General features: G+C 51.3%; 1 protein-coding gene across 7 annotated transcripts in view; it reads right to left on the bottom strand.

The window, feature by feature from the left end:
• KDM5C (lysine demethylase 5C) overlaps positions 1–11,370 on the bottom strand; it is a 33,220-nt gene extending 21,850 nt beyond the window's left edge. For 3 of the 7 annotated variants that reach the window (XM_081042117.1, XM_081042119.1, XM_081042121.1), the window contains exons 1-8: positions 10,892–11,370; positions 6,711–6,788; positions 4,204–4,326; positions 3,728–3,898; positions 3,072–3,206; positions 2,211–2,334; positions 1,921–2,102; positions 729–887 (exon numbers count right to left, since the gene is read on the bottom strand). In XM_081042117.1, coding sequence (XP_080898243.1) covers positions 729–887; positions 1,921–2,102; positions 2,211–2,334; positions 3,072–3,206; positions 3,728–3,898; positions 4,204–4,326; positions 6,711–6,788; positions 10,892–11,041 — 1,122 coding nt within the window. In that variant the 5' untranslated portion in view covers positions 11,042–11,370. Of the gene's footprint in view, positions 1–728; positions 888–1,920; positions 2,103–2,210; positions 2,335–3,071; positions 3,207–3,727; positions 3,899–4,203; positions 4,327–6,710; positions 6,789–10,891 lie in introns of those variants that run through there. The other 4 variants (XM_081042118.1, XM_081042120.1, XM_081042122.1 and 1 more) reach the window with 2 other exon arrangements.
• Positions 11,371–13,681: the final 2,311 nt, after the last annotated feature.

Below are 13,681 nucleotides of genomic sequence, written 5' to 3'. Positions count from 1 at the left end.
AGTTCTTCGAGTGAAACTCTGTATCACTGCAAACCAATTTAACTATCACAACAGAAGAAAAACAACGAAATATTTTACCCATAGGACGGACCCCCTCCAAGAAAAACAAATCATACTCATGAATAAATTGAATAGCTTAGAAAAATTATAAAGGAACACAGTAAAATATACAAAATCCCAAATTTGTTAAAGATAGTTTACTATATATATGCAACAACAAAAAGATGAGAAGAAAATATATGACTATCAACAACGGTTGTCTCTAGGTGGTGAGATAGGTAATTTGTGTGTTTTCCAAGCTTTCTCAAAAAAACAAACAAACCAAGAAAACCAAAGAATAAAAAACCTGGAAATCAAATGAGCAAGTTTTTCTTCATATTCCTATCGTCCAAATCTCCATCCTGACACCTACCCTTAGTCAGTCCCCTCTCCCCAGAACTTGTACACCTCTGAGTTCCTAACGTACAATTTAGCATTTGATTACGCGTCATCACAGTCCGTCTAATCAGGACTCTCACGCTCCCAGGTGGTCTGGGAGCTCCCAGAAGACGTGCAAAGGCTGAGTCTCCTCCTCTTTTTCCCCGAAGCTCTGCCCATCCCAGCCTCACCCCAGGGACACAAAACCTAAGAGTGTGGCTGAGCTAGGATGCTGCTGTCAGTAAGGCCAGATGAAGGAAGGCAAGGACACCCTACGGGGCAGACACGCACCGGGGCTGGGAAGGCCTTACCGCCATGACACACTTCGGGCACCGCCAGACACCCTTGGGAATCTCGGGCAGAGGAGGCAGCAGGCAGAAGATGTGGTAGTTGTCGTCACAGCCATCACACAGCAGGAGTTTGTCGTCCTCATCCCCGCGGGTACACATCCGGCATACATAGGACTCGATCTGCCAGGGGAGGGAAGCAACAGTTCATCCACCTAAGCCCTGCGCAGCCTTCACACAGCAGACTCCTCCAGAAAGGAGCCAGGTCCACAGGGCTCTCCAGCAGAAACCTGCAGGGCGCTGGCTGGATCCTTCCCGGCCCTGTACAGGCCAGTCATGCTAGGTCTGCAGTTCAACTGCATGCACGTTTATCATCGCCTCAAAGAAACTGGTAGAGCTGTGAGAGCAGAGTTTTTATCATTCAATCTAGAATCCCCCACTGTTATTCATTCAATAAACATCTACAGAACACTTACGTGTTCCACAAATGCTAGGCTCTGCAGTGTACAATGACGACGACGGCGTGGCACCTGCCTTCTGAAGGCATACAGTACTAGAGACACATGTTCGTAAAAATTAAAGGGCAGTGTATTATATAGAAATTGCCAATACCGGCCCATGAAGGGTACTGTGGGAGCCTAGAGAAGGAAGCACGGAAATCAGCTGGAGATGAGGAGGGACAGCCTCGGAGAAGGACTTCACTGAAAAGGTAACACCTGAAACCGAAACCTGAAAGCAAACTGCAATGGGGCAGCGCACAGGGGAGAATTCTTTCAGACAGAAGCAACAGCGTGTGCAAAAGAGGGGGAAAGAAAGAGCATGGCACGTGTCAGGGTAAACACGAACATACCTACAAGTAGTTCAGGGTGTCTACAGCAGAGGAGTGAGATGGGCAATGCTGGGGAATGAGGCTAGAGGTCAGCAGGGACTGAATCATGCGCGGTAATGAGGAGCTTAGCCTTTATCCTGAAGCAGCGGAGAGGGAGTCTCCTTCTCCGGCCCCTGGCAGCACTTCGTGTTGACAGTACGTGATCCCCCTTTCCTGTTCTGTTCCATGGCACGTGGCCTCGTTTCTCCGACTAAGTGAGCTACCTGATGGCAGGGCCCGGCAGGCCCCCTTTTCTGCTTAATGCGACCTGGTCGGGTGGCACGCCGGGGAAATGCTCGTTGGAGGGACGAGACACAGAGCATTGGGGAGTCGGGGCTGGGTCCTTACAAACTGGGCATTGCTGTGGTTCCTCCGCAGCCTCATGGTCATCTTGGTGCAGGGCTCTGGGCTGTGACTCGGCTCCTCCTTGCTCTCCAGGAAGGCCTTGGGTGAGGTTGACTCCACCTTCATGTCCCCTCCTGAATCCTCCTTCACCACTACGGTGGGGGGACACTCAGGCCCTTCCTTATCTGGGAGAGCAGAACAGCTCTAAAGTACAGGTCTGCGACACTCAGGGCCCCACCTCCTCTCCCCAGGTGACACCGTCCTGCACATTGCCCCAGCCTGTCAGGCCTCACCTTTCTTCCGCAGGGTCTTATCCTTGGCCATGAGGCCCAGGCCCATCATCTTGGGGCCTGCCCCATAGATCTGCAGCTTCTTCAGCTCCGGATTCTTTTCGATGTCTTCTTCTGTGGGTTCCGGCTGGAAGAAAAGGCCAATGAATCAAGACTGCTACCTGCCCCATCCTAAAAGAACAACAGCGCACATTACGTATCACCTGAGCTCACGCCAGGGGCGAAGGTGTGTGCAGGCTAGGGCAAGGATTCAGAAGTGCTTTTTGGAGCCAGGGTAAAGGAGCTCCCTCCTCAGCTGCCTTGGAAACGAATTAAGACAGGATCGCAATTTTCCCAGCTGTAAAACTGAGACTATTAACCCCTACCTTGGAGTTACAAGGGGGTGTGGGAATAACATACAGAAAGAAATCTACCAGGCTTTGGCACTACTGATAAATGGCAGTGACTAACATCATGTGCTAAGTGACATGCTTCGCTAAGCCCAGGGACAGTGTCCAGCTTGTTCTCTGTTGTGTCCCGGGTGCCCAGAAGAACGCCTGGCACGTGAGCTTCCGCCTGAGGCTAGGGCACAGCTATAAGGAGAAAGAAGAGGTCTACCCCTGTGAGCAGAGCGAGTCAGGAAAGGAACAAGGCAGGCAAGAAGGGCATACAGAGAAAAGACACTGTATGAACAGATCAAGGTCCACTGCGGAGGCTCAGCTGCGAGTGGGGGAAAGAGCAGGAGTGAGTTCGGAGAGGCTCACTGCGGTTCAGAACTGGAGAACCGAGAGAAGGGCGAGTGGAACAGGGAACAGAGCCTTGGCCAGAGGGCGGGACAGGCCTCTGGCCGGCCGCACAGCCCTAAGGTAGACGGGAAGTACTCACATCAGGCTGCAGTCTCTTGGCCCGCCGGCCATAGCTGTTGAACTTGGAAGGCTGCACAGACTGTCGCAGCGGGATGCTGTGAGGTTTATATTCCTTGTCCTTCTCCTCATTATCAAACGGACGTGTGTTACACTGCTGGGGACAAGTGAGGGCTAAGTGTCAGGCCAAGGGGCTGCAATCCCCAACAGCAAGGATTTCCTTCTACCCGCACCCAGTGGCAACCAAAGCTATGGCTGCACCACCGGGACCCATACCAACTGGCCCTGCTCCACTGGTCTTTACCCCTGACACCCAGCACACACTTTGGGAATTCTTCTCATGCCTCTGCTTATGCCATTTCTACTGCCAACCACCTCCCCACCACCAGCTCCCCAACTAAATCAGACTCCATCTCTTCCCAGACCTCTCAAGCCCAAAAGACCTCTCCCTCCTCTGAATTCCTCTACCAGTTAAAACCTTGTCACACAATGGACAGTAGGCTGGCCCTGCGGATGACTCCATGACCTCTGACCTGGGCAATGTGAGAAGAGAACGAATGCCGCTAGAAAAGGGTGGAGTCTAGCTCTGAGGTCTCTAGTCCACTGAACCGCTTTCCTTAAAAGCAAATTTAGACATCTGCATCTGGTGGGGGCGGGGTGGGTGTGAGGCCTGCTTACCACTAGGTTGGCTCCAGACTGGTACATCTCATAGGGGTAAACGATACGCTCATAGTGGGAACGTAGCAGAGAGCCAATGTTTTTGCCGGGTGGGTAGTTGAGGCGCTGGGCCACCCGGGCCCATCGACGGTCCTTGCAGATGGCTTCATAGCCACCTTCCTCCACCACGATCTGCAAGGACAAGCAGGAGGGAATGTGGACGCGCTGTGTATGTACATGAGGGAGGAGGCCTGCAGGAAGGGCAATGAGGGCAACTCCAGCCCTCACTCCCCGGGGGCTACCCCTTCCCTCCTACCACCACCATACAGACTCGAATTGCAGCAAGAGATGCCTAGAAGTTCTGATGACAGCTTGTGTGCTACCAGGCTGCACTCCTTCCACTGCAGCCTAGACATCCAATATCCAAACCAAGGGAGCCCCCAGAGTACCAAGGATATTAAGGTGTGGGAAGGGGTTTAAGAAAAACCTGTTCTTACTTTGCTGAGGCTGTAGAGGTCCAAGATCCGCCGTTCAACATTGGGAATCTTTAAGGAGGAGCCCTGGATTTCCCAGAACTTGGCAATCTGGTCCAAGTAGTTCAGTTTCACTCTCGTCTGGGCCTGGAAGAGAAACAGCTCAAAGAGGCTGACCCTTCCACCTCACCGTCTTCTGGCTTATCTTAGGGGAGGAGAAAAGGGTACAGAACAGCCCACTACCCAGGGCCTCTCCTAATGAACTGCATCCCAAACTCCAGCCCGTGCTCAGCCCACCTCTGTCTCATCTCTGCCACCTTCTAGTTAATAGGATAAGCCCAAGATCCCAAAATGGAGAGCGTGGGGTGACAGCAGCTAAAACTTTACATATACTCTTTCTCAATCTCCCGGACCAGGCTGGGTAAGTATCGTCATCTCTTCCACAGAGAACCTGTTTTCTCAAGTCACACAGCAGGTACTAAGAGATCTGAATGCCAGTGTAACGAATACAGATAATACTACACTACAATTATATAACGTGATAAATATCACTACACCAGCAATCTTATTATTATAAATGAATCACAGTAATATGCCATAGACCTTAAACTTACGCAATATTACAAGTCAAGTTTATTCAATTAAAAAAAGAGAGATCTGAATGTCAAATAACTTGTTTCAGCTTTTCCTCTGCTACTGATTTGCTGTATAGCCTCGAGCAAATCAGTTTTACTCTCTCAACCTGTTTTCTGATAATAAAAGGGAAATAAAACAACTTCCCAGGCCACTTACCCCAGAAGGGTGGACTTATGAGAGGAACAACGAACACCCCCTGGAAATTCCAGAATTTTATCTAAGCTCTAGGCATGTTTCAGAGAATGAAGGCTCCAAAAGAGCACATTCACCTCTTCCTGTGCACCACGAAAACTTGTTCCATGGCAGCTGAAGGCTGAGAGACAGAATGGCCTCAAGAACTAAGAAATGGTGTACCAAAGCAGTGCTGGCACCTGGTCATCCCAGGACCCGATGTGGGCCAAAGATCCTAGGAGTAAAGCATGTACCAGGCTCCCCTGAAACCTCAGTGGCGCAAGAAGGGCTTCACAAGGCCCTAAGTCTATAATCACCTCACCCTGGTCCGAGGCCTGACTTTAGGGAGAACTAGTTAAGTCACTACCATTCACTACCTTGCTCTAATCCTATTAGGGGGAACAGGGACAGGTCTTTCTATTCCATAGATGAGAAAAACTAAGGTCTATTTGTGGAAGGAAACAATCTAGGGGTCCTAAGCTGTCAGAACCCCTAAGGGGCCAGGAACTCTACTCCCTCCACCTCAACCCCTTGGCTTTCCAACTTTGGCCTCATCCCTGCTCCTCCCCCTTCATTAGCCAGCACTATCTTTCTGGAAAACCTGCCCCTGTGCCATACTAGGCAACACCTTGCCCTAGCTATACTCCCACGGACCTGGGCAGAGCCGCTTCTCTAAGGAGCTTACACCCTTACAAGAGATGATTTTTGCTCTGATCCGAACAGTACTTAGATTGACCCTAAAACAGCAATTCTCAATGAAGGGCAATTTTGCCCCCCAAGAGACAGGTATCAATGCCTAGAAATATTTTTGGTTACCATAACTGAGAAAGGGTACTACTGACATCAAATGGGTAAAAGCCAAGAATGCTGATAAATAATCTGCAACGCACAGGACAGCCCTTCATGACAAAATTGTCTGGGCCAAAACGTCAATAGTGCCAAGGTTGAAGAGCTGTGGTCTGTACGACAAGTAAGCTTTTTAGGTCACGGGTATTTGGTTGGGCCTAATGTGCCCCCAGGACACTGAATAAGGCTTGTCGGATACATAATAATGATGGAGGGGGTGCTAGCATACGTCTAAGCTACATCTGCCATGGGAAACTCCAGGCTCTTACCTGGAACTGGCTTCAGGGCACACACGCTCATTAACCCAGGACATTTTCAAGCCCTTAGTGGAAAACCTCACCTACCCACACAAAGGACCTGGACTTCCTGTACAGAATAAAAGGGAGAGGGAAAAATCTACCTGCCTGACCTCCTGCCCAAGTTTGTAACCATTCCAGCCTCCCCACAGACCAGTGTTTGTGTTGTTCCCATCCATCTCCCTCACTAAGCACCATGGAAGGAACGATAGGAAGCACAGGGTTGTGGATGAATTGGATGACGAGGCCAAACTGGCCAAACAAGGGTATCAGCCAGCTCCACACTTCCCTCTTGTGGAGTCAGGTAAGGTAGGTAATTGACAGGGGCGCTTCAGAAGTAGCAAACGTTTGTGAGAAAGGGACAGCCCCAGCCTTTGGGCTACCACATCAGAAACGCTAAATGCCCCGCTCTCAGTTATAGTCACAGCCCTAAAGCTTCCTCCATGCCCTCCATACAACTTCACAGAAGAGAGACTAAAGGCCCAGGAACAGGTACCTTAGCCAGAAAAGGTATGAGGGAGGAGGGGCCAGAGCTCAGGTTTCCATTCTCCCAACCCCGCCACCAGCTGTTAGTCTTCTCACCTCTAGTTCATTCAGCCTCTGGATTCGGGGAGTAAATCTGAAGTTGTCCACTTCTACAGCAAAGGGTGGCTGCCAGTCCTGAGGGGGTACAGAAGGGAAAGGGAGTTGCGTTATTCCAGCGTAGCGCAAGACCAGAGGGCACCAAAAGCAGCTCAGCACTCCGTTCACCTTCCCAAACCCCTAGCCACCCCCGGCTTTTTAACCTGCAGACACTTGGCCCAGTTGCACCACAGACAACTCAGAAGAGGGCCTTAGCAGCCCCTCAAGTCCACCCCCAAGGCCCCAGGCCCTGGGAATCTTCTTCCAAGTCCCTCCCAACAGTAAAGTGCTAGGATTTCAAGAAACAGAGAGACGGGGCCCCAAACAGTTGACCCCAAACTCTCCCTACATCCACGTGAAAGCCTTCATGCCCTAGGCATGTGCCGTGTGGGGGGACACACGGTCTGGAAGTCCGGGAAAGCGCGCAGGATCTGGAGTCAGAAGACCTGGGCTCCCGTTCTAGCTCCACTACCGACTAGCTATGGGATTTTACGCTTCCCAGCCTGGTTTCTCGTCTGTAAGGTGGCAATAGAAACTCTTGCCCCGGCTTCCTCATAAGACCAATATGGAAAATTAAACTGGTTTTCAAATGAAAATGTTATTCAAAGGCACCATCATCAAGACTTGACATCTAAGGCCGACCCCACTACCCAACACACATGCAGGGCGGCTCAGCTCTGATTCTGGCAGGATTTAAAGGTCTAGCCCTGTACTGTCTGTTCTCTCATTTTAAAGGGCCTGGGACAGAGTGCAGGGACGAGCGAGGAACAGGGAGCAAGAATGTGTATCAACCACCCAGCCTGGAGGCTCTTGTGGGTCCTCTCTCAAACACCTGCCAGCAAGAGGCAGGGGAGGAAGCGGGGGGGGGGGGGGGGGGGCGCGGTGTAAGTGCTGGGATGCCCAACTATGGTGGCAAAGAACAGGAGATTTGGGGGAGGAGGAGGGAAGTCAGGGAAAGATAATGATAATAAAAGTGGGGAAGACTCTGCCCTGCCACGTTGGAGCTTGCTGTGTCCTGCCCAAAAGGCGGCTGTGGAGAGCCCCCTCCCCAATACCCTCCTCTACGACACCTCCCATGCAGTCCTCTTCTCCCCAGAGGCCTGGCTCCTGCTGCGACGGTGAGAAGAACCTACAGTAACCTAGACCAATGTCCTCATTTTACAAATGGGGAAAGTGAGGCCCAGAGAAGAAATGTGATTTCTCCACAATCACCTGCTGAGTCAGTGGGAGAGTCAAGACTAGAACCCAGGTCTTCGGACTGCCAGGCCAAGGCTCTTCGCACTGCCCCAGGCTCCCCATGCTCACACATACATATGGGGGGGACAGTAAAAGGAAACAGAAGGCTGTTGGCCTCTTTTGCATGCATGTATTTAAAAAAGGGGCCCGAGGACTCATCCTTGCATCCACACATACTTCCCCCAACCTCCACTCAGGTAGCAAACACCTGGAGCTCAGTGAGGCAGGGGCTTAAAAAAACAACACCACGGTTAGAGCTCCGTGCTCCTAACTCTGACGGCTGCCGGTTGGATTCCCACATGGGCCAGTGGGCTCTCAACCACAAGGTTGCCGGTTCGACTCCCGCAAGGGATGGTGGGCTGCGCCCCCTGCAACTAGCAATGGGCAACTGGACCTGGAGCTGAGCTGCGCCCTCCACAACTAAGACTGAAAGCGCAACAACTCGAAGCTGAATGGCACCCTCCACAACTAAGATTGAAAGGACAACTTGACTTGGAAAACAACAACAACAACAAAAACAGACTAAAATGTTATAGCTCAAGCCCAGACAAGCTCCCCACGCCTTCTTGCCTATTAATGTAGGGCATTCCCCTCAGTGCCGGTAGCCCAGGTAGAAAGGTGCTCAAACCCCAAACTCCAGGCACCCTTCTTTCCTGTTGAATCAAGTTCTAGATAAGAATAAGAGCAACTTCAAGCAACCTGACAGGAAATGGCAGAAGCAGAATCCTAGAGCAGGAAGAGCTATGGGTGCACCAGACAGCTGAGGAGGGCCAGCAAACCTCCCTGCCTGGCTCTCCCTGGAACCGATGAGCTTCTCATCCTGCCTTCAGCCTCACTCTCCCGTGTGCCGAACATGCAGTGTCTCAGTTCGAGCAGGAAGGTGCTAAAAAGGCTGACTACCTGATGCAAGAAGCAAGGCCCTTCCCAGCTCCCCTGGGTGTACTCCAGGGCACCAACACTCTCCTCTCACCCATCTTCCCCAAGAGTAGCAGTCACCTGTCTAGCAATTCAGAACCCAAATGGCCCTTCCACAGGCAAACAAACCTCCATTTCCAAGCACCCACTGATACACAGGTTCCCACCCCGGGCCCAACCACTACTTGGGTGAGTGCTTCAAATTCCAGCCAGAAGGCCTGGCTGCCTAAAGGTGGCTGAGCAGCAGCCCGACAAGAGGAAAAACAACAACAGAAAACAGAACAAAACCAGACAGCCAGCTCTCCTGAATTGGAGAAGCACACTGTTGAGGTAGAGAAAAGAAGCGTAACAAAGGACGGCCCCCTGCAAAGGACAGTCTCACACACATTAGGGACGTGTCATTTTTTCCCTTCCTGGTCCCCCAACGGAGGGTAACAACACCTGCACAGGGCCAGCCTGCCCAGATAAATCCAAGATAGAACAAAATGGAAATTCAGGCCCCCACTATCCTGTACGTCAGACATTGCCTCCTTGAGGCTTGCCCAGGATTCAGCTTGTCCTTTCTGCTAGCCTTCCTGACCTCTCACTACCCACTGCCACTCCCTCACCATGGACAAGGATACTTCAGAGATCTGTGGCCAGGCTCCAACAAGGAAGAAATGAGCTTACCCAACACCTCCCAGAGGATCCATTTGAAACCAGCCTAGATCTGTGGCAGAGCACCAGAAAGCACTAAGTTAATAAGAAGGCCTGCGGTGCCCTCCTCAGGTGGCAGAGAGGCTTCCCATCCCGTTTCAGCCAGGGACACCCACTCGAAAACATCCTCAATCCTCAAAGACAAACTCAATTTCTGCCCTTGGAATCCCAAGTGGTGACTGAACACACACGTCGTCATTTCTCCTCCATGCCAGCGTTTCGTAGCCCTTTGGGGACTTCTCCTGGCCTGAAGCCAGGCCTAGGAGCAAAGATATGCCCTTTGTCGCTGACCTCTGGGATTCAAGCATTCCAAAGGAGGCAGACTTCCATAGCTCCATTCTGTTTCTGGGAGTCCAAGAATTCCCTATCCTCTGGGGCCTCCTACATCCTGGGACAGAGCGGAGTACAAATCCTCTGAGAAGGACTCATACCCCACCAAGCCCACTGGTCCAAGCCTCTCCGTAGAAGTCAAGTCTGGGAAGGGGTGATGTGCAGCAAAGTCCAGGAAAAGAAAGGGACAATTCCCTGAACCCATCTCAGGGGAGCCAGACAGAGCATTCCCTGCGAGACTGATTTCCTGACTGATCTACCAGGCCAGCCTGATACTATCATAGAAGGATTGGCCTGGCAGGATGTGAGTAAATATGAGTCAATTCACATAGGAGCAAACGAATGACCACATCAAACACCTTCGCAGTCACAATAATTACCACTTATCTAGTGCCTACTACACATAGACGCGACCTGGTTTAGCCGAATTTTTGAAATAATCCTTCGTGGAACCCATTTCACAGGCTCAGAGAAATTATATTACTTGTCCAAGGTCACACAGCTGGGAAGCTGCAGACTGGTGTTTTGAACTCAGGTCTGTCTCCCTTCAGAGCTTCCCCCTACACCACACCGCCTGCCTTAAGAGAAGTGATGACAGTAGATGGGGGAAAGGCCTTATTTAGTGCAGCCTTGACCTGGGGGGTCCGGGGTAACTAAGAGATGTGTGCATGCCTGTCTGAACTCTCCCGGTCCACTAGGCATCCCTGTCTGGACCCTTACTAGGAGTGATTCCGAAAGGCGAAGTGGGAGTGGGGGTGGGTCTCTGAGCCCAGGTCACTTGGGGGCTCAGATCACGAGGACCCCTGGCCCCAGCACCCTTTCTCCGACCCGCGCCGCATCCACAACGGTCCCAGCCACCCCATTTCCCCCACGTCTCAAGCTGCCCACCCCCACCCCCAGACTCCCCCGTCAGCTACTCTAGGTCCCTGGCCTCGCCGCGGGCGACCACCGGCCCCGAGCCTTACCGCGGGTGGGCGGATCTTGCAAATGCCCGACTTCTCGGCGATGGGCCTGATTTTCGCGATGTAGCCAAGAGGGTCTCGGAACTCGGCCCAGCTAGGTTCGAACACCGGGCACTCCGGCGGCGGTAGGAAGTCGTCAGACCCCGGCTCCATGGTGGGCCCTAGGACTGGAGGGTTCGGACCACCCTTAAGGACTCATGGCGGACGCTGCTGTATGAAACCGAGGCACTGCTCGGAGACTAGGCCCTAAGCGGGGCGGCCGCCACCCGCCGAGGGCCAAGGGGGCGTGTTGGTTGCCGCGCACAGAGAGGCACAGGCTGACGCTCCTGCTACGGCCTCTTCGTCCTGCTCCGTTCCTTCCAAACTCAGCCGCTGCCTCCCAACTCCCGCAGCCTTCACGAGCACAGCTACCTCCCAACCGCCGCGGCCTTCATCGCCGCCGCCGCCATCTTGGTTTGTCAGCGCCCCCCCCTTCCCTCACCACAACAAACCGGATCCCTCCGCGGGATGTCCCTCCGAGCCTCGTATATCTTGTATGAGGCCGGGCCCTAGGAAACCTTCATCCCGTGGGGAAAGAGCAGATCGGCAGGCTTGGGTTCCCTATTTGGAAGCGGGAACTCAAAAGTAGGTCCCAGGCTGAGAGCAAATAGTCCGCCTCTGCAGCGGAGGAACAAAAGTGTAATTAAAACGCCGGATCCTTTTTCCGGATGGACCGGCGGTGCACGTTTAAAGGCCAGTGGTGCGCATGCGCGTTATGGAGACAGACCGGAAGAGGAGCTGGGGTTGGTGGGCGGTAGACCGAAACTGGCACCCCCCCTTCGATGACCTCAGCCCTGGCGGGAGCCCCGCCCCAACATTCTCTCCTCCCTCCTCTTTCCGGTGTGGGCCACTGAAGGCAGCTCCCGTTCCCTGATTGCGGGCGACACCTTCTGCCAGCCGGCAGGTTAGGGGAAACGTAAGGAGCTCCCAGCTCTAGGCGCTGACACCTCTGGGGCTTTGAAAGAAGGAAGGCAGGAGGCTGCTCACTCCCCAGGCATTATAGATTTTGAGAATCCTGGGTCCCAAGGAAAGGAAGGAAATATTTATTTCATCCAAGGTTATGCGTAGAGACCTCTCAGGGATGGGGCTTCCATTGTGACCCCCCCCAAAGAGTCATTGTCAGCATTTTAATGAACACTTTCAACTGTTCTGTATGCACTTTTATTGTGTGCACATTTGTGCAATGTACTACAAAATAAGCCTGAGTGTACATAGTATTTTAACTATTGGATGTTTAGCAACAGCATATTTATCTGTCACCTCTCAGTGCCTATGGTATGAGAGGCCCATTTGTGAGTCTGCTGTGTACTTCTCGAACATCTAGGTACACGGATTGTATTTACTGTGTATAGCCCGTCACGTGCATTTGAGTACCTTCTATGTGTACAGCTATTGCTATTGTGTACACGTTTGTTGAACACTTTCTAAATAGGTTTATCACAACTACTTGAATGAGGATCAAACCAGTACTTTGCCCAGACATCAGGCATCTACTGTATTTGAGGATCATCTCTGTTATTCAACAGGTGCACATAAAGTTTGAACACCTGCTGTGCACATATTAGAGTACTTGTGTACAAGCTGATTAAGTGCTTATTTTGTGTTCCACCATCAGATTGAATTCCTTAAGGAGGGACCATGTGGACTTATACATCCTTAACACTTGGCATAGTAAGCAGTAAATTGATGTTGAGTAAATAATATAAACTCTTTGCAAACATTTTCTGTGTGTATTAAGCATCTGCTGTATGCTCGAATATGTTTGAAGTGGGTAGGCAATATCATTCCTTCATTCAGTTCATTGATCCTAATCACATACTGCGTCCCAGGTAGGTACATCATCCTGCCTGCTTCAGGACTGAGCTAAGCACAGCCTATCTGTGGGAGCACGGCACACCCTGGGGTCAGACAGACCCGACTTCTAGTCCCACCAGCTCTGCCAATTTCTACTTATGTAACCTGGGCAACTCCCAGCTTCTGAAACAAAGGGGGATGATAATATTAATACCTACCTGGCAGGACTGTTGTACAATACCTGGCAGACAGAAGGCCCTCAGTATCTGTTAACTGTTATTTTTACTTCTGAGAGTCAACAACCAATATGTCAAATCTCATTAAGAATCTCTTTTGTGCCAGGCATTGTGCCTAGTGATTTCTTATTTTTTATCACCTGAATCCTTGTTTTACCTTGAGTGTTTAGAATCTTTATCCCCACTCAGCTTGTGAAGAAACTTGTTTCAACTAATACAGATAGTGACATCTCTTTTCTAGTTTTCTAGGTGTCAGGGGAAACCTCAGCCCCTTTGCACTGGAAACACATGGGAATGACCCGACCAAACAACTGTCTGGATGGGAAACAGAAAACTAGGGAAGGTGATGCTAATACCAGTAGAATCACTAGCCTCTCACATGTGTAAGCATTGAACAGCCCACAGAGCTCTTTCATATAATTTCCCTTAATCTTTGCAACAGTCTTGGGAAAGAGGTAGGTCAATTTACCCATTCTGTAGATGAGGAACCATGTTCCAGAAAGATTGAACAACTTGCCCACTGTTACACAAGAAGTTGCTGAGTCTTGGTCAAATGCTCTTCATCTCATTTGCTCTCACCAGTAATAGAACTGGGCAGGAGAATGGTGAGAAGAATGAAGAAGGTGGGAAAACATGCCAAATCCTAGGCTGAAGAAAGTTCGACCTTTCCATCTGGAGGCAGCTTAGTGAAGGACAAAGAGCATGAATCAGGAGTTGTGAGGCC

This window comes from Rhinolophus hipposideros, assembly GCF_964194185.1.
Source record: "Rhinolophus hipposideros genome assembly, chromosome: X".
Classification (NCBI taxonomy): domain Eukaryota; kingdom Metazoa; phylum Chordata; class Mammalia; order Chiroptera; family Rhinolophidae; genus Rhinolophus; species Rhinolophus hipposideros.
This window is presented reverse-complemented; position numbering and strand designations above follow the sequence as displayed.